The sequence below is a fragment of the Dicentrarchus labrax genome, unplaced genomic scaffold (genome assembly GCF_905237075.1).
Source record: "Dicentrarchus labrax unplaced genomic scaffold, dlabrax2021, whole genome shotgun sequence".
Taxonomy (NCBI): Eukaryota; Metazoa; Chordata; class Actinopteri; family Moronidae; genus Dicentrarchus; species Dicentrarchus labrax.
In genome coordinates this window covers 20286305-20311880 of record NW_026136704.1, presented here as the reverse complement: position 1 = coordinate 20311880, position 25576 = coordinate 20286305, and the positions used below count along the sequence as shown (strand labels likewise).

Genomic DNA, 25576 nt, shown 5'->3' with positions numbered 1-25576 from the left:
TGCTGTGCCATCAGTTCTGCATTCCCCCCTTCACCTGGTTTGCCAAAAGGTGTGTCAGTTTAATGGTTTCAATTCTTTGAAAACCGGCATGTTTTATTTCGTCATCAGTGAGATGCACAGCATTTTGTGTTGACGTCAGTGGGTGTGTTACAGCGTGTGTGTGTTCAAGTGAGAACCTGTTGAGTCCCGTCAGTGTCATGCCATGGTCACATTACTGGGTTGTTGAGTGTGTCTGCAGACTAATCTGTGATGAGTTACGACACATCTAACAGCCAGTGAACTGTTTCAAATCCAGCAGTGGATGTGAAGGAAGCACACTGCCGTTAATTCATTTATGCTGTACAAACTGCTGCATTTGCTTCCACAATACATGTTAACTAGTAGTTCATTATACATTATCATCTTGCACCTAAAATGTCATCTATTTCTATATCTTGTAACAATCAATTCTCAGATTAAACTGTTACAGAGAAATGAGGGCAGAAGTTTCTTTTGTTCTTTAGTTAGATGGTTAAAAACACAAAGAAATATCAGCAACACACACACACACACAAACACACTCCGCTGCGACTGAGAGCCCCTGTCCTTGCCATTGTTTCCACCTCCGTTTTGGAAGGGGCTGTTTCTTTATCTCTCTCCCTGGAGAAGCAGTTTGGCCCTGGGAATCGGATCATAGACACCACCTCCTGTTTACCTCACTCCCTTGCACATGTATTCTACACACACGTGCGCACACACGCACGCACGCACGCACGCACGCACACACACATACACACACGCTGTAAGGTAACGTAACATTTGGCCCTGATTTTCCATATAATTTCCAGATAAAGGTGCAGTGTGACAGACAAGGTTGTATTGTTTGTGTGAAAACAACACAGTTCCGTGTTTACTGCTCTAGGTGAGGACTTGATTCTGTCTGAATTACAACCTACATCTACACTATCATCCACCGTACTGATCTAATGTCATGGGGCATTTTGTCTTGCTGCTTGGATTATTAAAAAGCCTCCTGTATGTGACACAGTGACTGGGCAAATACACTCTGCTTATCAGCCCAAACCTTTGTTGGTCAGTGAATAAATGACAGTCAATTAGCAAGACACTGGCAGATGGACATACAAGTGAAAGAACAAACCACGCCTTTATCAGGCTGGATGACATTTGATGACTGATTGAAGATAACACAGTCACTGACCAAATGCAGAAGCTTTAGTCAAACGCTTTGAACCCAGGTTATAATTACTTTATCTACTAAAACCATCCTGTGTGAAGGAAATGGTGTCTATTTTCAAAGGAGTAGACCCACAGCGAAGTAGCAGTTCTGCCTATCCTCTCTCTCTTTCTCTCTCCCTGTGTGTGTGTGTGTGTGTGTGTGTGTGTGTGCGTGTGCGTGTGTGTGTGTCTCTCTTTGCTACATTTGCATGGTAGCGGAACAATTTTACATGACTGACCGTGCCTGGTGTCTCCTGTCTGTTGGTGTGCTGCTGGGGAAGCTTAGTCCGCACGCAGATATTTGATTATTCAAATCACACAGCTGCCCAGAGCCCAGTGGCAGGGATGTGTAGCGGGAAAGAAGGAAAGGTGGGATGATTGATGGAGATTTGAGGCTTTTGAATTGTGCTTGGTAGCTGAGATTGTGATCCTAAACATTTGTGAGAATGCACAAACCCTAGTCTGTAGCAGTGGCCAAAGGATTACAACTTGGATCTTATGCTGGTGACATTGTAGTTAATTGCTAAGAACTGGGACATTGAAAACTTCTTTAAAAACAAGTCAGATGGGGCTCGAAACCATATACATTTTAAGACGGAAGTTTTTGTCAAACTTATTTGGAGGAAAAAAAGAAGGTTAATATTAATTATCACAGTTCAGAAACTGACTTCCTATTCACCATATAACGTTTCTCTTTTTTCAGTAGAGCCCTATTTGAATCTGCAATGACATGTGCAAAGTGGTAGGTCTTGCACGGACTGTGTGAGCATCTCCATGTGCACCCACTATTATGGTTGTATGTGCAACAGTTCAAAGTGCAAAAGGGCTGGGTAAAGGTGAATATAGATCAGAGGATGTGGTGATTAATAAATACTCAGCCAGTAACATTATTGGTCCCATCGCTCTGAAACCTGAGCCAATCACAGTGACTCATGGCAACAACAGCTCAACAACGGAAAAGGGCCAGAAATCTGCAGCCAGAGGCAGGTGGTGTGTTTTTTAAATGTCATTAGTTCGAAGAGGATAGTAATAAATAATAAATTTTTTTTAAGAAAGACGTTTTAATTCTACTGTATCTCTCATAACTGGTCACATCATATTGTAAAATGTGAGTGTTTGCACCGTAATGCATGTCAAGAATAAAACATGAATCGCCACTTTTGATCAGAACAAAGTTGTAAAGGAGGCAATGACTCTCCGGGTTGACGAGCCACTGTGATTGAACGTTTACACTGAGCTATAACCGACCAGTCTTGTGTGTGTACAGTTGTATGAGCTTATTCTGTAGCAGCCTGGTCTCATTTGCACATGATTTTCAAGGTCAAACACAGTGCACGGCCATGCTTTAGGGTACTGTGCTCTGGAAGGCCACATCTCCAATCAGAGATTTCATCTGTCCTGCTGCTTTCAGATGAATGCAGGGATTTAATGAACTGCAGGAGGAGGTTTTCATGCAGGACTGGAAGGTTTCTTGACCAATTGGACTCCTGTTGCGCTGTCGACTTGTTCCCAGATCCCAACAATTATTTTCAAGAGTACATTGTTTTCATAACCAGTAGAAATGATGGCTAAAACTGGTAAAAAGTTTGGAATAAAAGGAAACTATCCTTAAAAAGCCGACCTGATTTTCTCATTCATGTGTTTCTAGGGCCCCTACATTCCTTCTCTTGATCTGAGCAAAGGAGACCTTATGATACTAATCCAGTGATTAGCATCGGTAAAAACCGTTTTGTGCTGTAATCCAATTGCGGGCCACAGAGCAGACCGGAGCAGTATAAGGTGGGAAGTAACCATGTGGAGAGTTAGCACCAGCCGGTTAGAGAAAATGTCTTTGCATGTCAGAGAAACCGCACAACACAGGGCTCTTTGCAAGATGGGAGAGCACTGCAGATCAAGGGTAGATAAACACATACACACTTTCATAACAAAGGGGAGGGAGGTTGAAGTTAGTGAGGCCTGTCCTGTTAGTGGCTGCCATTGAAATAGCGGAAAATTGAGTGGATTATAAAGGACCAGACTGAAACTCTTGGTTCTGTGGTCTTTAGTTTTGTGAAGTTAAGTTGTTTAGTGTCGATTTGGTGACACCTAGTTACTGCTGGTCAGTAGAGAGGTCACACAGTTCTGGGGGCAACAAAATACATTTTTGTTTTAATGACTGTGAGCAACGGTGATCGGATTTTATGCTGCACATGACACGAGTCTGTGAACAGTGAAAGTGAAAGGAGTTGGTTATTGGAGGCATGCAACCTGTTGCCTGCAGCTCGTCTAACACTGTGGCTGCTCTCTCTTGTTCCATTATTCCCTGCAATAACTGAATCTGATACGCTGTCAATAAATGCAGAAAATGACCGACTTGTGTTGTAGACACATTCTTCATGAGCCGACTCATTCAGTGTCAAAACAAACACGTTGCATTTCCTGTGAGTACTTCACAATAAAAGTCAACTGGTAATTTGCCAGTTAAATGCTTTTAATGTGAAACTGCAACAGAAGGAAATGAAAAGTCTGCATTAACTTAATACAGGATTTGTCCTGGGGATGTCACCACAGAAACCCAGCAAATCTATACATATTACAGTACTTTTTGTCATAGGACTATTTTTTATTTTTTTTGGCTACAGAGAGTTACTTAAAAGACATTTCACTGAGAATCACTGCGATTATAATTTAAGTGGACAATAATTCCAAGTAAGGCAGATATTGAGGCAAAGTAGAAATCTTGCATCACTTGATAGAAAAACAGGGAGAGCTACATCACTACAGGGCATGAAGGTATTTGCTGTTATAATGTCAGGTGTGTGAAATGTGTATATGAGAGTGTGTTATAGGGTAGACGGCAGACAATGGGCTCAGTGTGAGGGTTGACAGGGTGGGTTGGGTTGGTCTGGGGCACCAGTGCAGTGCTAGTGTGACCCAGACACGTTGTGAGGTGCCTGTGTGTGTGTGTGTGTGTGTGTGTTGTGTGTGTGTGTGTGTGTGTGTTGTGTGTGTGTGTGTGTGTGTGTTGTGTGTGTGTGTGTGTGTGTGTGTGTGTGTGTGTGTGTGTGTGTGTGTGTGCGTGTGTGCGTGTGTGTGTGTGTGTGTGCAGAGGACGCTCAGTTATGAGGGGAAATGGGCAAAACCACAGTCTTACCTCAGTAGATAAACACATGACATCAATGTTGAAGACTAGTCAGTGGAAGAAGCAACTGGAAAATAATGTGTGTCCATCAGTTTTAGGCCTTTAGTTCCCAACATGGTATACTCACAAACCATCAGTTTCTAACACACCACCAGTACACAAATAAGATTATTTCCCAAATTGTCAAACTATTGGTTTAATGATCCATCAAAAGCCTTTTTAATTCATGAAAGATAGGAATGCACACAACTACATATCTACTTTTACTTTTACTTTTACTGATTCTGGATATTACATATCCAACAACATATGTAAATTAAATGTAGTGGGCTATGAGTTCCCTAGAGCCGCTTCCACCCAAGTGAACAGCACGCAACATGTCCTCAGTCACGACCTACATGTGTTACATCTCCACAAACAATCTACAGGCAGGCCACAATGGAGAGGTTCTCAGCAACAATACTGTATAACAAAACATTTACATTAAAACCATTTGTCTTGATAAAATAATGGGTAAATTCAAAGTAAGGTGGTTAAATTCAACTTTTTTTCCGTCGGTATATAGGTCATTAAAGAATATCAATCATTATTGCTATTGGCTGAAATTAAACATTTTATCATGATTTGTCATGATTTTTTTCATCCATGTTCACACTTTTCAACTGAAATGTGGTTTGGTTTGGTAATAGTTGAAGCAACAGCAACTCAGCTCCACACGTCTGTCATATGACTGGGGTTCAGTGCATGGCCTCTAGCGATGCCCTCTCCCTGTCTTTCAATTAGGATCTAAAGCACTGCCACACATCGAAGAGAGGAGGGGAGTGAAAAGAGGGGAAAGACAGAACAGCATGTGGAGAGGAGAGTGGGGGACACACATAAAGGATGAGGGGATGACTCAGAGTGCAGTAATGTGCCTATTGTGCATGCAGCTTTGAGTGTTTGTGTGTCCATGGCACTCATGGCACATGAGGAATGTGCAAACACTCTCCTCGTGGCCCAGCGTGTGTGTGGTTTCTCTTTATGGTCACTTCTTAAGTAACCTTCTTCAGGTAGCTTTATCAATCTACCAAAGAAATATGTTTTGGAACCTTGACAGCAACGGGATTAAGGGCAGAGCAAAGAAAGAATCAGTGAGGCATCAACACACAACTAGTATTAACACAATCTAAATTCCTGTAATTTATCCAGGATGAAATTTTGTGATATGTAAATGTATGAAGGCCTCTGAAGCACCTGTGTTTACATTGGTTGTTTCTCGGTTTCTATCATTATCACTCATTTGATTATTGGTTCTGATGTTCCTTTAGATCTGAAGGCACCACTAACAATATAGGGACTTTTTCTGATGCGGAGGCCGATCAGCAGTGACTAGATCGTCACGGTGTAATTCATGAGCAGTCATGCGGAGGGTTTATAACGCCCCGCGCTAGACATATTTTCACATGATTGTCACTGCAAATGAAAATGATAATTTTTGTCCATTCTGTAGAGACAAAATACTAATTAAGTTACATGAAACAACTAAAGCCAAGCTAGTGTGTGTTAGATAAAACCAGTTTATGGTCCTGTCACAAGAAAATCTCACTTGATCTGATTCCCATCCGCCTGTCTTTACTGTATGTGGATAAGGAAGTTGCACTTTAAAGAGACACAGTTCAAGATATACGTTTTTCTGCTTTTACGGTGTTAAAGTTGTTTTTTGAATAAATTATGTCAACCAGGGACCTCCTTCTTCTTCTTCTTTTATACCCTGTATTTTAGGTGCATCATGTGTTGCTGTGTTGCTCCACAGCAAAAGCACAAAACAAACAAACAAATGAACACATTTTTGACTTTATGGAAACTAACTGACAATTTGCACACTGTTTGGATGGCAACACACTAGTATCATTTCAGAAAATATGCATTTACCACTTTTTTAACTGCTTAATCTGTAGGCAGTGCATTCCCTTATTGATGCCTCGGTGCTTCCAGACATTAGTATGTCTACTTCAACTGTCTTTCCGCAGACTCTTGACCTTGCAGCGCAGGTATATGCAGTGTGCTCACATCTGTATGAGAGAACTTCTAAACCGAGAAAACATTTTGAAGTGGTGTACATTTACAGAATTTGGCTTGTTTTCAATGCAAATCAATTAGTGGCCTAGGGGTTTAGGGTGTAGTGCATGTAATTCAAACATCCCTGGTTTGAGTCCAGTCTGTTACATATCATCCCCATCTTCTCTCTTCCCCTAATTTGTTTTGAGTGTTTAATGACAGGCTTAACCCCCCCCGAACATTTTAATTACTTGATTTTCTTTTTCATGTTCAATTCAATTTATATTAGGTATGCCTTACTTTAAGTATGTATAGCATTGTTTAGCTGATTTCTGAAACTATGCAAACCCTTTCAAACCCACCAATAATTATGAAATGGTGTTACTGCCACAAAGCTAAAAAAAAAATGGGGCTTGATCTGACCATAATTTCCATATAAAAAGTGATGTGTTTTGGAACTAGTTTTGTTTTACCCAAATGTTTTTTAACTTAATGACGTAAAATTAATGTATAGTTTCTGTAAAATATTTCATAGACAACCCTGCCGGTAAATTCAGTGTCTGATAAAGTGGTTTTAGCATCATCAGTTTGTTTCCATCACTATTTATTTTCCTCTTTACTTGTCACTTAGACTTGCCTTCTCCTCTTTTATGAGGGCCTGTTTTCTATCTCTCCCTCTTGTCATGAATCAGTGAGTTGTTCATTGTACAGAGTGGATTGAGTCCAAGGTTCCTATCAGCTTACCTGCTCAGAACCAAGCCAAGGAAAGACAGAGAGGAGGAGGAGGAGGATGGGTGGGGGCTACCAACAAAGGCTGGTTCAGAATAGCAGTGCGTGTCTCCTTTATCCCCAGACCCCTCTCTCATGCCTGGTCACGGCTCTCATGTTACCTCCCCGTCCTCCTTGATGCTTGGAGCAGAATGAGATGCTTTGTCCATGTGCTCCTGCTCGAGACTAAGCCTCTTCCACTTACTGGCTGCACACACACACACACACACACACACACACACACACACACACACACACACACACACACTTCTTTAACCACTGTACAGGGCTCTTTATGTCCATCTTTTCTGTGAACTTTTCTATCGACTAAATGTTTGACTTCTCTCTGTCTTTTTGCTGTCATGTACTCTGAACTGTGTGTGTGTGTGTGTGTGTGTGTGTGTGTGTGTTATATGTGCATGTTCTCATGTATGCATCTGTTTTAGCGGGATCTACATGCTCTTGTATAGGAATAAGGTTGTTCCCACCATTTGTGGTTGTTCGTTTAAATCGAAAATCGAAACCTTGAGCAGTTATTTTTATGCGTGCTGGACCCAAAGGTTCTTTGTGTTATTATGCAGAAAACATCACATTTTCCATGTGCTTGTTCCCATACAGTGTGTGCATGTGTGTGTCTGTTTGTTATTATATTAACCCCCGGCTGTTTGTATTTCTTTTGGCCATGTGCTTGATGTGAAATTATTAGGTATGCATGTTCGTGTGTTGTGTAGAAATCAAGTTGTGTATGTATTTACATTGTCACCGTAGCATTTTGTGTTTGTGTGTATTCAGCCCTGGTTTATATGTCTATGGGTCATGCATGCTTGATTTCTTGTTGTTATTGTTTGTTTTGTTTTGTTTTTTGCATTTTGTGTATTATGTGTGTGTGTGAGAGACCTTGATTTACACTCCCCCCTCCAGTCTCTCAGGTTTACACAGTTATCTCTGGTATGCAGAAACTAGCAGGTCAGGAATGTAAACCTGATTATGTGACTGCTCTCCAGGATGACACACACACACACACACACACACACACACACACACACACACACACACACACACACACACACACACACACAAAACATGAATAAGGGGAAAACATAAAGGCAAACTACAGTGTACAGTAAAGTGTTCATGCTCATTATTATAATATTATCAAATTCTTTGAAATGACAAGGACCAGTGTGTGGGATTTAGTGGCACCTAGCAGTGAGGTTGTAGATTGCAGCCAGCTGAAAATGATAGACTTAAACAAGCATGTCGGAGAAACTACGGTGGCAGTGAAACTGCACAAAAAACGCGAAAGGCCGTATCTAGAGTGTTTGGTTTGTCTATTCTGGGCTACTGTAGAAACATGACAGTTGGTGGCCTCAGTAAAAGAGGATCCGCTTCCTCTATAAAAACGGCTCATTCTAAGGTCACAAAAAAACATCTAATTATACACTAATGAAAACATACCTATGAATATTATATTCCATTTCTGTCTTCTAAATGTTACACATTGGACCTTTTTAATAGACACCTTGGTGTGCACCAGTAAATATAGATTAACCATTCAGGGGCATAAAACAAACTAACAGCAACAAAGTCTGGTGTATACGGTTTTGCTTTCTTGAGAATCCATTGAAAGTTTTCTTTGTTTATTTTTATTAAAAGTAATTCTGGTATTTACTATCAGTATAGCTCTGCTTTGACCCATCAACTTGTGAGAAAAATCTGTAGCTTAGAGCTTTGTTCAGTTGTTTGTCTGCTGTCTTTACTCTCTCTGTGCCATCTTTGTATATCAGATAACTAAATGGCCACACAGAGTGGCAAATCACAATAAGTGCCTGAAAGCCATTATCACCCCAACGGGTGATCCACTGGTTTACACTTTTAAAATATGTGTCCCATGTCCTTCCCCGGTTTCAACAGGAAACCCATCAAATCCAGGAAGAAAGAAGCTTTTGCATTTGGCCTTTAATGTCTCTTTGCAAAGATCGTGATCGTGCTAAATGGTTATTATTTGATAAACTATATCCTGCCGCAGAAGCTCTCAACCTGCTTTGAACCTCTTACGACATAGTCAGACAGGTACTTTCTCTCCTGCGTGGTTATTTCTGTGTTTATATCTGTGAGAGTTGATAAACAGACGAGTACCTCAGACAGAAACAGGAACACTCAGAACACGCACCACCTTTGATTACAGGTGTAAATGTGTTGCAGCATGTCGAAATGCTAACTCAAAGTAAGATAATAAAACCTGTGAGTCAAGTGAGTGAATGCGTCATGGTGTGTGACATCATGACAGCATGGGAAAACTTCACTACGTCATGTATCTTTTCACTTGTCCTTCCTTGTGTACATGCTTTCTGTGTTGATTCATCCTCATTTTATTTTTCTTCTTTGTGTCTGCCAAGCCCAGCGGTGAGCTGACGTCATGGGTATTGCTTCATTCCCCGTCCTCCTGGCACAGAGCTGTCACTCACTCCTGTGATTTAATGCCTGATGTGAATGTTTTAAAAACAGGTCATGTTCACTTTTGTGTTTTCTTAAAGGGCGCATGGTCTGCAGCACAGACTCTACAGGTGGCTGAGGGCACAGCGAGGGCAGGGACGGCTGTCATTTTTGTCGTCTGCTCCACTTCTTTGTCACCGTGTGACCTCACAGGGGTTAAAAATAGAAAGCCAGGCCAGTAACACGCTTGTTCCATCCCCAATGCTGTCAGCACAAAAGGAAAAATTCCTGCGTTGCGCCAAGTTGTTGTCAGGAGCTAATGAGGGCAGATCGTTGACGTCTTTACATGCCCGTTGCCACGGCAACCCCTCATTAAACACTTCATCACTTTCAGAAAGGTGGGGTGGTGCTCTCCGAGTCCCGTGCCTGACATGTTAACAAGGATGGAGGGAGTTATGGTCCAACAATTAGTGTCTTAAGGAGAAAGATGTTTTATGCAAATAGAAATGCATAATCATGATCCTTGACGAGCGTGTACATGCACACACGTGTGCAGGAGGCTGTGTGATTTGTTACACAGTAAGACGTGGATGTTTAAACAATGTCTGTTGTTTGAAAGGATGCAGCATGTTTCCTCTTGACTATAAAATGGCTGGATCAGGTTCCTGTTGTGATAACCAGCTTCTGTTGCAGAAACACATCAGCGTGGAGAACCATATAGGGCTATAGAGGTCACACTGTTTACAGTGCTCAGTGTCACACACAGCGTGTTTTGTATTTTATCCATGTTGATTCTCACTTGTTGCTCATGTGTTGTCATCGTTGGAGTCTGGTCTGATTGATTCTGCAGAACTGCAGTGTTTCTGTAACGTACTTCACTGTGTAAACACAAATCCAGCTCCTTTCACTCTGTAACATTTCAGTTCCCCAGTCGTTCTTCACTGCACTATTAAAAAAACAAAGCCACACCTGCAAAGAACAGTTTAAAGTGGTCCGAGTATCATTTTTATTACATGTCAGTCTGAAGTACTACTTGCAGCAATGGCATAAAACTGACGATTCAGTAAATTTTCACAGAATGTGTCAGTTCTCTTAGTGTTCTTTATATACATACACAGTGTGTGTGTGTGTGTATTTTCTGTGACTGGTAACGGCCTTATATTTATCATGCCATTACTGTTCCTCCTCAGACCCACGTTGTACGTTTATACACATGTTACTTCACACCTTTGAAGAGCTATGAACCACATGCTCAAGTTTGCAGTTTCCTGTGTTGTTGAAGTAACAAATACTCATAATACTGCTAATAAAAACCATAACACTACAAAAATTACTGCCACTAATGCTGGCAATATTACTGAATAAACAAGTAAAAATAATGGTGTATGGTGTATAGAATGATACTGATATGGAACTCAAACAGTGTACCAGAGGAGTACAGGCCGCTTGGCTCAAGGTAGCTTGAAAAGTCCTTTGTTTGTTTGTTCATGGACCTTGTGGAGTTTCCCTTTATGTGGGGAAAAATATGTAAACGGTTGATGTTGAAGAAACCACCAGCAACAACCCCTAATAGCGGAGCAGTTTGTAGAGTATTAAGTTACATCCTAGGTATCATGCTCTTTATGTGAATTCACAATGTTACAGGTTGTTTAAGTTGCTTTTCTTTGAGCCATTTCGCATCCTTAAGTTGTTGCATGAATCCGACTGTCTGTGTGAGTGCATGCGTGTGTGCCTGAGTGTACGTAGTTGTGTATTTGTGTGGCTTGGTGGTCGAAGGTGGCTCATGCTGAGCTGCTGGAGGGGAAGTGATGGGGAGGATGAAAAGCAGAAGCAAGCGGCTTTCTTAGCAGGACATAAAAGTCTTTGTGTTCTTCACACATGCAGGGTCTTTATATAAACAGGGTCTATATTTAGAAGCTGCAGCCGTTTGACAACCCCATAAGGTTAAAATGAAACCAACTCAACTGGACATCAGACTGGTGTTTGTGCATCAATGAGGTGCTGCTAGCCTGTTGCTGAAGTGTTGAGAAAAGATTTGCATGCCCCTGCTGCTGTGACTTTTCTTGCATGTCCCTTTGCCTTGATTGTTTTTGAATAAAACTGTCAATCATTCACCCATTTTCAAGAAGTTAATGTAATGCTTCCATAATGTGCAGGTAGCAGCACTGATGTAAAGTGAACTGGAAGAGGAAGAAGGAATTAGCTCATTGTTTCATATTCTACAGCTTCCACTTTATCTGTACTTATTGCTGTAACCTGCATCATACAGTATGACCAGGATGTTTGAGGTGGCGCCTAGAGCCAACTGAATACGAGCACTGAAGAGAGGAAATGGCAGCGAGCTCTGTGGCATCTTGTGTTTGTGTGCGTCTGTGTTTGAATTCAATGTTTTTGATCTCAAATTTCACTGACAAAAGCCTTGTTCCATAACATCACTGATATGACGAGAAAGGTGTTTTTGTGTGTGTAGTGTACACACGGGGTGGTATCACATGTTTTGTTTGCTTTTGAGTGTTTCTTTGTCCTTTTGTGTGGGTGTGTGTTTTTAATAAAGACCGATCGAGTAATCTGGAAAAAGCTGATTCACCTTATTGACAGCAGGAACAGCACGCCACAGCAACAAAAAGTGACAGTCGTCATTGTCCAGGGAGATGATGAAGAGAGATGTATTAGCTGTATATTTATATATTTGGTTAACCCCATCAGTTCCAGTGTACCAATTACTGTTTAAATGAGGAGTATGTTGTCATGTTTGTATGGCAATCCACCTTAAAAGTGCATCAACATTTGGTTGGGTCCATTTTTCCTTAATGGGGCCATGTTATTTATTGGTTATGATGGGGGTGTGAAACCAGAGTGCACCAAAAACCTCACAGATTTCAGTTAGATCACATTTGACACCTTTGACACCTACTGTATATACAATGCATCATAAAATAAATCTATACATAAACAGCCCTGGTTATTCTGAAAAAGAAAATGTGCCATACATCCATAGGGCTGCAACTGATTATTTTTATTTATGATTATTTGCACCAATTAGTTTTGATAAAATGACACGAACATTGTTAATTTTATTTTATTTTTACACATTACATTCCTAGAGCTCAAAGTCACGTCTTCAAATTGCTTGTTCTGTCCAACCAACTGTCCAAAACCCAAAGATGTTTCATTTATTAACATATATGACATTAAAAAAACAGCAGATCCTCCCATTTGAGAAGATGGACCTATCTAATATTCAACTTTTTGCTTAAAAATTACAACAATTAATTGAAAATATCAAATACTGACTATTTAATTATTCAACTAATTGTTGCAGCTCAAAATAAACCAATATTTGAAAGGCACATGCCGAAAATGGAAGATAAACTCAGTTTATGGCCTTGGACTGAAATAGTTCAGTAGGACAAATACATCTTTAAAGTCTCTATTCTTCTAGATTCCTGCTCTACACTCAGTCTCAGTCAAAGAAAATCATTTCATCGAGTCCTGAACAGAACACAACATTGAACCTTCAAAGTAGGCAAGTCATTGGCGAGGACGAAGACTGCTGGCTGACCTTAACATTACATCAGCCTGCAAGAGAGGGAGTGGACCACATTGAGGACAATGTGAGTGGCTGGAAAAGCTCAGAAAAGATGACAGAATGCTTTTTTTGTGCATCCTTTTCCCCGTTTAGTCTACTTTACAGTTTTGTTTGTACGTTGCCCCTTTCCAGAGAGGCTTATACAATGTATTGGTAAAAATAAGAGACTGGTATCTAAACAAAAAAGAAGACAGAGTGATGAGGAAAGCCGGATAGCCCAGAAGAAAAGTAAGGAGAGGTTGGTAAACAAGGCACTGAGGAGGAAATTAAGAGTGATGGGAGAAAAAGAAGGAGGGGTTGGGGTAAAGAAAGCCTAGTCCATAATTCATTTCACTCATAATGGTTTCATTGGCCCGAAGAGCTGCAGGAATAGTGCAGGCAACACAGGGCAACCTGATCCCTGGTAACCCAAAGAAACCAGCCAGAGACACAGCCCTGTCTCCAGGCAAACCACACTACACTATACTACAGTATGTATGATAATACAGCCAGCTCTTTGTCTGCAGACTTTACACACACGCACACACACATATGCACACACACATTCTCTTGTAACAATGCTCCAAACCTCTACTCTCACAGAGTGCACACACAAACATATAGAGATGATTATGTAATTACAAGACCAATAATGTAATTTTTCGTCACGCTGAAATACAGGCAGAACAAATGTGTGGCTTTCATGCTCTTCCCACCCTGTACTTTTACTGAAAACTGGAACAGGCAGAAAAAAAGAAAATGGTCATTTTCTCTGAGGTGACTGTGGTTTTGGGGAGTTGGGATATTGTGCTTTTCAGTAGAGCTGTAAAGACTTGTGGTCGGCACAGACGTGGCAACTGAAGTTGTGGTGGGTACATTGTGTATGTTTTGGACAGTAGATGCAGGATAATATGACTTGCTCTGTGTCTTGAGTTGCTCAGGAGAGAAGTGAGCAGTAACAGTAAAAGTGCGGGGTTAACAGCAGAGAGGCAGCGCCATGGGGCTTACAAATGACTTAGGCTGAGGGTTGTCTGTGGATTTGGGCAGAGCTGGGAGTCTCCTCTGATCTGGGCTTTGTGGGTGTTTGTAATTACAAGCGGCAGCAGTCGGTCTTATTTGTGGCAATCCCAGGTACTGATGCATGCAGTTATTACACGACTCACTCCCGTCAGAGAACTTGTTGGTTTATAAGTCTGGACTTGGGAAAGTTTGGAGCCTCTTCTTATGAGTATCTGTATCGTCTAATTGACCAAAAGTCCAGCATTGAACGATTGCAAGACAATTCAGCAGCAGCATCTGTTTCCAGAAACCATGTCCTTGTTACTCCAGATAATCCACAGGCCTTAATGACTTGTTTTTACTGGAAATACTACCAATGAAACAGTCCGTATGGAAACTGTTGACAGCGTGTTTTATGGATTGTCAGAGTGATTTTAGAAATGCATGATGTTGCTGAATTTTTTAAATTCTGTGATCACCACTAATGAAGCCGCTACACTCACGTGGCCTTTTCTCACTGCAACACAAATACAATGTGCCCTTTCAACCCTGGTGGTGTTATGAAAGCCATTGGTCCTCTGCTTTCTCTTTTGCTACATGCCACACTGCTGACCTGAACGTTATGCCAAAGGTTTGCTGATGTTCTTGAAGCCCCACCTCCATCCCAGCAACCACGTGTGGGTCCTGAGTCTACGTTTCTCATGGGAGGAAGTTATTATCATCACACTCCACTTCCTGCTGTGCTGAGATCGGTGCTTCCTTGTGGAGAGTGACAAGGTCAAAACCTAGACCTCAAACATCTATCAAACATCATTTATATATGAACATTCGCAATCCATTCCACATGAGTTGGCAGACTGAAATGATGTTGCTTTCACCAAGCTATGGTCCAACTCCACACTCCAGGGTGACAAAGGTGCTCTGTTGCTCACTCGTAGTGAAACTCTATAAGTATCAATACTATATCTTTACAGATTGATCATTATCATCATCATTATTGATGTATATAAAAAGGGCCAACTCGTGATAAGAAAGAAAGTATATCAGTTGTTAAGAAACTTTATTCTGTAAAATTTAGTTTTAAGACGAGATTTAAATGGGGCAGTGTCAGCCGACCTAATGCTAAGTGAAAGGTTGTTCCAGAGCCGAGGAGCCAGCACAGCAAAACCTTGATCACCCTCTGGTTTAAGAAAACACACACAACTGTGTTTTCCTCTTTTGGGGTTTTATAGTATGCTTGAGAACTCTATCAAACAAGATACATATATGGTCAGAGAGAGTGAGATTTCCAATGCAGCGACTGTTTAGATACAAACCAAGTGCAAACACTAAGTCAAGAGTGTGTCCACAGTTGTGGGTTGGACCAAATTGTAAGACTCAGTAAAATAGTTGTTATCCGTGTCAAAGTTAAAACCATCAACAATCATGATTTTCTCTTACTAAATGTAAGCACAGCAGATGATAACAATTCTGTAAAAAAAAAGAAGAAAGGGCATAGATAACAATACAGAGAGGTAGAATCATTTTAAACAAAATCACCTTAAAACAAGAATCAGAAAAAATAAATAAATCAGAAACAGAAATAAGGCTGCACTTGGAAGATTTCTAAAGTTGCAACAAGGCCTTCTTCACAGCCACTTGGCCTAGGAAAGTTCATTTAAGTGGCTGTAATCACCTGCTCTTAAACATGGTCCTGTTAAGAATATGAAACAAAGGTGATTAGTAATAATAAAATCATTTAAAATAAAGGGAACTGACCTCACATTCAGCAAGGCAAGCTTTAATGAGTTGTATAACTTTAGTTTCAGGGCAGAGCAACATACAATATATTAGGTTCTGATTATTAATACCAAAAACCATTTGAAGTAGGCGTCCTTAATGCAAAGTTGAATTCAAGGTTTGGTTCAACCTTATAAGGAGATAATGTGTCAGTCTTGTGTTTATAGCTGGTTTCCGCTTCCAAGTACCCAGAAAAGCAGTTATTCCAAGTTGAATTTCTGCTTAGTAGCTGCAATATTGACTATGGCAACAGACAAAACTAACTTCTGTAAGAAGAAAGTTTGCACTATTTTTCCTCCAAGTTATGTTTTAGTTGAATAGAACCTCCATCCCTCGACTCTTGGCCTTCTATTCAATTCTGTGCTCGTTCACTGGTTATTCTGTGTATTCTATTGTCATGTTTGTGGATCAACTTTCCATAATACGTATGCAACAGAACAATTATTTGTATGGCTACACAGCATTGATTTGATCTTTTTTGCGTAACCTTGTGTCTGTAATATGCTGTATGGCTGTGTTTGTCAAACAGGTTGAGGATAATGTTATAATAATTAAAAAAAAAAAAAAAAAAGGCGACTGTGTGCTGTTTGTGTCTCATTGTTGACTGTGTGGTCAGTAGCAGTGGCCCACTGCTGGGGCGTGGTGGAGTCACTGTGTAGCTTGGCTGCGGTACAAGCCAGGCCTGGATTTCAGATGTGGTGATGTGGAGTGCCTGTTGGGAAACTGAGGGGGAGACTCTGTGTGTGTGTGTGTGTGTGTGTGTGTGTGTGTGTGTGTGTGTGTGTGTGTGTGTGTGTGTGTGTGTGTGTGTGTGTGTGTGTGTGTGTGTGTGTGTGTGTGTGTGTGTGTGTGTGTGTGTGTATTTAAGAGGAAAGAAGGGAAATGGGGGAAGAAAGGTTGTGTGTTTCTGTTTGTAAGGAGGGTGTGTCTGTTGGTAAGTAAGGAGGAGATGTATGTGTGTCATTGTGTCGTTCCAAGGTGGAGACCAGGGTTCCCTTTCCTGTAAGTTGTTAAAGCCTGGCCAGATGGTGAATCTTGACTCCACCTTGGGAAAAACAAGAGAGACAGGGAGGAGTGTGTGTTTGTGTGAGTTAGGGGGTTAAAATGTAATGAAATGTAAACAATTTTGTTTCTCTTGTTTCTTCTTCTGGTCATGTCTTTTCCTCTAACCCATGTCTCGCTGTGTACCTGTGTACTTGTGGTGTCCTGTGTGGTGTGGCCACTGAAGTGAACCAGGCAGTATTAACTATTCAGGAGAGCAGGGTTTCCCTATGACAGCCTCCTTTGCTCTGTTGACTCCTGACTGACACACTCATCTCTCATATCTCTGGAAGAGCTTCATGGAAACACCTGTGTGTGTGTGTGTGTGTGTGTGTGTGTGTGTGTGTGTGTGTGTGTGTGTGTGTGTGTGTGTGTGTGTGTGTGTGTGTGTGTGTGTGTGTGTGTGTGTGTGTGTGTGTGTGTGTGTGTGTGTGTGTGTGTGTGTACAATGTATATGACTGATAGGAAGATAGGATAAAGTTTCTCCTTTGTCTTGCTTTCCACATTGACTAAGTTGCTTGATTTGTGGAATTCAGCCAGCGTGTCTTCTATATCAGTGGTTACACTAACAACACAACTGTGTGGTTGTTTGTGTATGTCTGTGGAGGGTCCCTACCACTACTTTATTGCCTGTTAAGGTATGAATGACTCTTTAGCCTACCACTACGGAAGCCCTGAAACAGAAGTGAAAATGTTTTTTCAAGCCCAAGAGACCATTTTATTTAATGTTTCGGTTGTGTGTTTTCTTCATGTTTTACTTATGAAGGATATTTTATCATATTATTTTTACATTACAACTCCAATGTCTGAATATTCTTAAGAATTAAAAGTGCATTACTTTCTGAAAGATTGTACTTGCATGGTTGTATCAGTGGGATAAAATGGTCTTAAAATGATGATATTGTTCATCGGAATTTCTGGGGCAATATGATGTCCAACAAAAGTAGCTATTGTGACAGGTGTGTGTGTGTGTGTGTGTGTGTGTGTGTGTGTGTGTGTGTGTGTGTGTGTGTGTGTGTGTGTGTGTGTGTGTGTGTGTGTGTGTGTGTGTGTGTGTGTGTGTGTGTGTGTGTGTGTGTGTGTGTGTGTGTGTGTGTTGAGGGAATGAAGTTTTCTTTTTAGTTTCCTTGTCTTTTGGCTGCTGTGTATTCCAGGGGCTTTATATAGAAGGGCATGGTACAATTAAGGACATACCAGTTTTATGCCTACATGGGGTACGATGTCCATAGTACAGCATGTGATGTTTCGACATGTTATAGCAAATGTTGTTATCGTCACTGAAAATGGCAGAGCAGTGAATGTTTAAGATGTTTGGTGTAGATTTTTCAGTGTAGTGAATGTTGAAAAAGACCAACCTGTAATAAGTACTTTCACCTGTTTGATTATGAAGACGGCCTGTTCAGTTTATACAGACAGTAGACTGGTTGCACAGTTATAAGAGACACGGTCTATGCTACTGAAATGAACTGTAGTGCTTTCTTTGCATTAGTGGTGTAAGAAAATATCATATTGCAATATTTTGTTTTGGGATATTACAAACTGCCAGTACGTGTTTCAACAAAATCCTGCCTTTTCTATAGTTGATCCTCCTAACCTGTTTCTGTTATGTTTTCTTTGTATATTCTAGTTCCCTGAGTGCGGCTTCTATGGCATTTATGACAAGATTTTGCTGTTCAAGCATGACACGTCCACCAACAACATCCTGCAACTGGTTAAAGGTGCCAGTGACATACAGGAGGGAGATCTGGTGGAAGTGGTGCTCTCTGGTAAGTAATCAGCTATCTTCAATAATCAGCTATCTTCTCTTCTTTTTTAATATTGCTATCTTTTGCCATTAGGGTACAAGATAGCAATATTAAAATCTAAATGACCTTCCTTCTTTCCTCTGCTATCTCCCTTTCATTACTGTTTTTAATCTGAATCACAACTCGGGAAATCAGTCCTTATCTACTTATTTTACTACCACTTATCTTACGCTGGCCTAATCTCTTCTTTCATTGTTTCAAACTGTAATGTTTCCACATCAGAAGGAAGCCCCATCTATTTTTCCATCCTGTTTCCATCATATCCATCTAATCATTCTTTATTCTGCCCAGTTACAGTAGTATGATTGTATCTTGACCACGCTCTATCGCTTTTATCCCTTTTAGCGGCAGCCACGTTTGAAGATTTCCAGATTCGGCCCCACGCACTCAATGTGCACTCATACCGGGCCCCAGCCTTCTGTGATCACTGTGGAGAAATGCTTTTTGGACTGGTCCGACAAGGGCTCAAGTGTGACGGTGAGGAAAACAGGAAGATCAAGTGTGAATAAGAAAATACACTTTGATGTGGTTCGCAAATATCTTTGATAATTTGATTATAACACTCACTGCTCCATCCCTCCCACCTCCCTCTTCTGTTCAATTGACCTCCTCCTGGTTCTTTGATCCATGCCTCCCCCTGCAGGATGTGGACTAAACTACCACAAGCGCTGTGCATTCAGCATCCCAAACAACTGCAGTGGAGCTCGTAAACGGCGTCTGTCCACCACCTCACTGAGCAGCAGCCAGTCCTTGCGTCTCTCCACCACTGAGTCAGTGTACAGTGTAGGGACGGCCTCCACCTGCACAGAGGACACCAGCCTCATCCGCTCTCACACACAAATGGTACTGGTGGATTCTTGCACACAATGTTATGATCAGTTTTAGACTATTGAAATGAAGAGGCTTTCCAAAGGAGAACAACAAGCAGATTTGTTTTATCTCACAAATTGGTTAAACTCACTTTAATTCAGTTTAGTCACAAAGTAATATCTAAATATGTGATTATTATTGCTCAGAATAATCCTGAGACTTACCAGCTTCACCAGCTTACCAGTAAGTTCGTTCTGCCAAAGGCATACAAGGTTTTAAGATGAATATCTGAAAACCTCTGCAAATGAAACCAAAACTACCTGTATGACTGCATTCCACAAGAAGTGGTATGCAGCCACTGTAATGTGGGTGAAAACTTAAAGTTAGCTAATTAGCTCAATCAAGGCAAAATACATTATTGCTGATTTATTTTCACTATTGATGTTCTGTAATTAAAAAAGAGAAGATGTAGAGGAGCCATTTAGTTAGAGAGTAAACCTGAAGTGGCCATAATCAAAAACATTTTTATTCTGTACTGACAATGAATTAAATGACAATGTGATAAGGTTAAAGGCGTCGCTTGAAGTGATAAACCTGCAGGAGATTATCACCTGAATGCACTTTCCCACTGTTTTATGGAGCTTTATAGGGAGTTTCAGCTCATCATTTTGCTGTTCTGCTTGCAACTTTACTATTTTGGTTCAGCTGTAGACTAATTGCCCAACACCAAACAACAGACAGACATAGTTAGCAACTAGCTGGTGATCATGTAGTGAAGCACTTAAGAGCCAGATATTTCCCTCAGGAGTTGGTAGAGACAAAATAAAGTAAATATTGGACTTGTCAGGTAGACGCAAATATGACTCCAGATGAATGATAATGTTGCTCTATTGCTGTGTTCACAATCAGTTTTTTGCTGCCCCCAAATGGCCAAAAATGTGTTATTGCATGATACATTTTTTGATAAATTACCACTTAAGTAGTTAATTAGTTTGGTAGTATTTATGTTGTTGCCAAAGTTAGATAATAGTGTTTCTATTATTTAATTTATCCACATACTATACATTTCATTGATAATCTTTGCTCCCTGTCCGTTCTGCTAGCCACGGACTCCTAGTGACGCCCGACGCTTCTACACGGGCCGACCTGTTCATCTGGACAAGATCTTGATGAGTAAGGTGAAAGTGCCCCACACATTTGCTGTCCACTCTTATACACGACCGACAGTGTGCCAGTACTGCAAGAGGCTTCTTCGAGGACTGTTTAGGCAGGGCCTTCAGTGCAAAGGTGAGCACAGACAAAGAGGCCTCATTTCTGGACGTCCAGTGTAATGCAGTAGTTATATCTAATCAGATTACATGTGATACAATCAGAATGAATTGTGTTTTGTTCCTCTCAGACTGCAAGTTCAACTGCCATAAACGTTGTGCGTATAAGGTTCCTAATGACTGCCTCGGGGAAACCATTGGAGGTGAGGAAAGATTATAAATCTACTACCTTTTTAATGTGTTTATGACACTGTTAACCTTGCATGGATTTGATAGAAATATAAATTTCTCATCTGCTTGTTTCCATCATCAGAACTAAGTTTCTTTAATAACAATATCATGATATAACACATTATCTAACAAGACTGAACTGGCTAACTGACTCACTGGCACTAATGTTTTTATTTTCTCAGACAACAGAAGTAACTGCGGTAAGTATTATCCGTACTCGGTACTGATGCATGTAAAGCTGTACTCTTCTGATAGCGGTCTTAGAAGTAGTCATAGCAGTAGAAAATAGTAGTATTTTTTCCACAGCATTTTAAACACAGTCACTTTAAATCAAGTTGCACTCAACCGGTTCCCTCCCTCTTTTTTGACCCAGACATGTTGAGTCCCAGTGCAGACCCTGAGGTTCCCATGGACTACAGCACTGAGTACGATGCCTCAGATAAGTCTTCGATAGATGACTCGGATGAGGCCTGCAGCATCCCTGGGTCCTTTTCTCCTGACAACAACCAGGATGGAACCAGCGGAGATCAGAGGTTTGAGGAAAACACAAACATTTGGAGACAACTTAGTAACATGTCCCTAGAGGAATATTACTGTTAACACCAACTAGAAAATATCAGAAATTCAAACACACATTATACCTACTGACTACCTGATTTCTGTCTTTCTTATTCTAGTGTTTACATCCCGCTAATGAGGGTGGTACAGTCGGTGAGACAGACAACCCGTCGATCCAGTACTGCTATCAAGGAAGGATGGATGGTTCACTACAGCAATAAGGACACACTGGTAAAAACCATTACCTGTGCAGTAATTGCTGTGCTACCCTCTCTCTGGGTATCTAATCCAGTCTGCAGTTCTACTGAAAAGTACATTTGTTATTGGTGTAGGAGCTGAACATAAAGATTAAAGTCATTTATTCTAGATGCCTGAATTCACTTTCTTCACTTTCTTTTTATGATTCACTGCAGCAAGATTTTTTTTTTGTTTGTTTGCTTTCCACTAAGACAAAAAGGACCTTCTGGTCATCAGTCTATTTTCTCTGTCCACCAGTTTCGACCTTGTTCATTTGGTCTCTCTAAATTGTTTCCCTTTTCCTTTTATGTGTGTTATGTGTGTGTGTGTATGTGAGTGAGCTTGTGCGAGGATGAAAAAATAGTTGAAGATTGATGATGAGGCTAACTCTCCCTGAAAACATAACAGCACTCAGCAGATGTGTGGTGAATTCAAGCTAAAAGCCCGTTTTCTGCCTATTCTCCTCTTAACTTATTCTCTATTTTTGACCTCAAAGAAACTTTTCTGCCTCTCCAGTCTTGTTCTTGCTTATTTTTCCTCTATGGCTTCACTAGCACTTGCCATTTCTTTCTTTCTTTCACCTTTGTCTCTTTTTCTCTTTCTCTGTTTCCACCTTCTCATCCTACAGCTTGTACTCCTGCTCATCCTTCTTCTCATCTGGTCAGTCTTCTCTTCCTCTGGACGTCAACCACAAATTTGAAATGCATTCATGTTGATCCCTGAACTTTGCCACGATCCTTGCCCTGTCTTTCATCCTGTGTCCTCCCTCTATCCCAACCCTCAATGTCCTACCATACCTTCGTTGCCCCTCCTCATCCCACCCTACTCCAACTCCCAACAGAGAAAGAGGCACTACTGGCGTCTGGACTGTAAGTGCATCATCCTTTTCCAGAACAACACCTCCAACAAATACTACAAGGTAAATATGGTTTACTCCATAAAAGCAATGATTTCAATTCACGTGTGCAACCTTTTTCCATTGTTGCATCACTGGTCCATCCTTTTGCAGGAGATCCCTCTTTCCGAAATCCTGGAGGTGCGTCCCGCGGGCAACTTCACTCTTGTCCCACCGGGCACAAACCCTCACTGCTTCGAGCTCATTACAGGCACTATGTGCTACTTTGTAGGGGAGGACCCCAACACCCTCCCCTCTCTGCCCCCAAGCAACCCCCAGACTCTCCCCCCGACCCCTCCCTCCCCCAGCCAAGTAGCTCCCAACAGCGGCATTGGGCGTGAGGTGGCCAAAGCGTGGGAGAGCGCCATTCGGCAGGCCCTCATGCCCGTCATCTTTCAGGACGCACCCCCAGCTGCCGGGAACACACCTCACAGTAAGTTGAGAAAAACCAAACGCAGGTGGTGGTAGTTTATTATATTTACTAATTGGCACATTGCAGCCTGGCACCAGTCTACTAGATGATGAAGTAACAACGGACCAAATGTGAGAAAAACAACTTCCCAACTCTAGCTGACAAACTGGAAGAGTATGCTCTTTGTTTAAACCTTTTTTTAAAAACATGCAGATGAAGGCCCTGTGGCAATACACACTGGTTAAATAAAGAGCAGACTCTTCCACTAAGTTGTTCTTTTGCAGGTTTGTATGTCGAACTGAGTCTGAGCAAAGTTTTCCTTTTCTAGTGCAAGAGAGAGAGTACGACACAGTATGAGATAGTAGATGTTGATGAGTTGTGCTTTTCAAATGGTATATCATTTAGAACTCACTATACTGTATAACCTGTACATCGTTGGTGCTGTATTTTCAGGACAAGCCTCTATCAGCATATCTGTGTCCAACAGTCAGATCCAAGAGAATGTGGTATGATTTTTTGTCAATTCTTGTCAATTTATTTCAATCTTCAAAGGAATTGTACATGATGATGATGATGATGATGATGATGATGATGATGATGATGATGATGATGATGATGAGTGTATGAAATATTGCTGTCCTGCAGGATATTGGTACAGTGTACCAGATTTTTGCTGATGAAGTGCTGGGATCTGGGCAGTTTGGAGTAGTTTATGGAGGTACGTATGTCTATGTTAATTGATGCTTATCTATGTCTAGATTGCTGTGCTTTAGGAAGGTCAAAATGAGTAGGTTAAAGCGATGTATAGGACAGTACATCACAGCCCCCCAATAACATGGACTATACTGATGTGTGCCAGACAGTTTGTGTCTTTAAAGGGGAACTCATACCAACATCAAAGTGTGTTGCTACGTAGAATAACATGTCTGAATGTCTGGCAAAACTGTCAGCACTGGAGTTGCATTGTGGGTAATGTAAGATAGGTGCCAGGGAAGAACAATGCAGCATTTTGAGCTTCTTTTTTCTTACTGTCCATCGTTAGTCCGACACTGTTATAAGAGTAAAATCTTAAATCAGTGGAGTACAATTTTACGTGCAACGTAGATAACAAGGTCCAATATATGACTACATGCGCTGTATGTGAGGTTCAGTTCACAACCACATATGTTACTAACACTCCGTTTCTTTATCAGGAAAGCACAGGAAGACAGGGAGGGACGTAGCTGTCAAAGTCATTGACAAGCTTCGCTTTCCCACCAAGCAGGAGAGCCAGTTGAGGAATGAGGTGGCCATACTGCAGGTAACACAGTGCTGACATAGTAACAGCTGCTTTTCTATATATACTCAATATTGATGTTCACTGTGGCATTGATAAGGTCTGACTCAACTGGACTGTGGGTGTCAGTATTAATCATATAATGTCAATGGTATTTAATATCTCAGCATAAATCGTGTTAAGAACCATTTCTAAATGCAAGCACACACATTTTCCTTTATGTTTACTACTTAGGAACAGATGATTCAGTGTCTGACCACCTGACCAATCTCTGGTTTGGACATTTTAAAAGGAAGTGAAAACCACACACATACGTGGTGCTTACTTTACTTTTATATCATTATTTAAAATGAAGGGAAATCATCAATCACAGTCATTTGAAATACGTATTTTGTGTATGATATTTTCATTAAATGTTCTCCTTAAAAACAAGTGATAATTCAGTTGCCTTTTGGGAACACAATTTCTCAATTACTTCCTGTATGTTTACACATGTATGTTTTAAATCAGGCTTCATTACTCACTTTTTTACTTCATTTTTTTTGTATTTTACTTGTTTTTTTATTACTCTTGTGTGAAGATATCGGGAAATCCAAATTCAAATACATTTTTCATAGTACTAGTAGAATTGTAAACTAAACTACTCATCAAGAACTAATAAACATAGTGTTCATTAAGTTAAAGTCCCTAAATTTGAGAGACTTTAAAAAAAGAAAATGGTAGGGATTAATGTAAAAGTATTTCAGTTAAAGGAGTGAATTATGGAACATTATTTGTAAGGCATTGACTTGTAGCATGCATACATAGGCTATTTTTAATGAATTGACAGAAAACAGAAAAAAACTGAAAAATGTGTGCAATATGTGTTTCTGGTAAGGATAATGTAATTTTATGTGTTCACTTGCACACCAAATATGTTTTGTGAGAATGGAGGGCATCACCAGCTGTAGCTTTCAGTTTACGTCATAATTACATTTTTGTTGTTCAATTTAACGTTCTTGATCTACTAGCTTTCTAAATTCACATTACATTGTTTACCAGCAGATGGGGACAGAGGTGCATTAGGCTATATTTGTTGTCTATATTCGGTGACTTCCCCTTCAGCTCTACAGTTACTCAC

The 25576-nt window shown here is 40.7% G+C and overlaps 1 protein-coding gene across 2 annotated transcripts in view; it reads left to right on the top strand.

Moving 5' to 3' along the window:
• Nucleotides 1-25576, top strand: part of prkd2 (protein kinase D2) — a 35961-nt gene that overhangs the window by 6108 nt on the left and 4277 nt on the right. Inside the window, exons 2-14 of one of the 2 annotated variants that reach the window (XM_051396621.1) lie at nucleotides 18592-18730; nucleotides 19115-19246; nucleotides 19413-19612; nucleotides 20683-20866; nucleotides 20979-21050; nucleotides 21261-21278; nucleotides 21452-21611; nucleotides 21756-21867; nucleotides 22715-22792; nucleotides 22883-23201; nucleotides 23634-23686; nucleotides 23826-23898; nucleotides 24374-24480. In XM_051396621.1, coding sequence (XP_051252581.1) covers nucleotides 18592-18730; nucleotides 19115-19246; nucleotides 19413-19612; nucleotides 20683-20866; nucleotides 20979-21050; nucleotides 21261-21278; nucleotides 21452-21611; nucleotides 21756-21867; nucleotides 22715-22792; nucleotides 22883-23201; nucleotides 23634-23686; nucleotides 23826-23898; nucleotides 24374-24480 — 1647 coding nt within the window. The remainder of the gene's footprint in view (nucleotides 1-18591; nucleotides 18731-19114; nucleotides 19247-19412; nucleotides 19613-20682; nucleotides 20867-20978; nucleotides 21051-21260; nucleotides 21279-21451; nucleotides 21612-21755; nucleotides 21868-22714; nucleotides 22793-22882; nucleotides 23202-23633; nucleotides 23687-23825; nucleotides 23899-24373; nucleotides 24481-25576) is intronic. The other variant, XM_051396622.1, reaches the window with a different exon arrangement.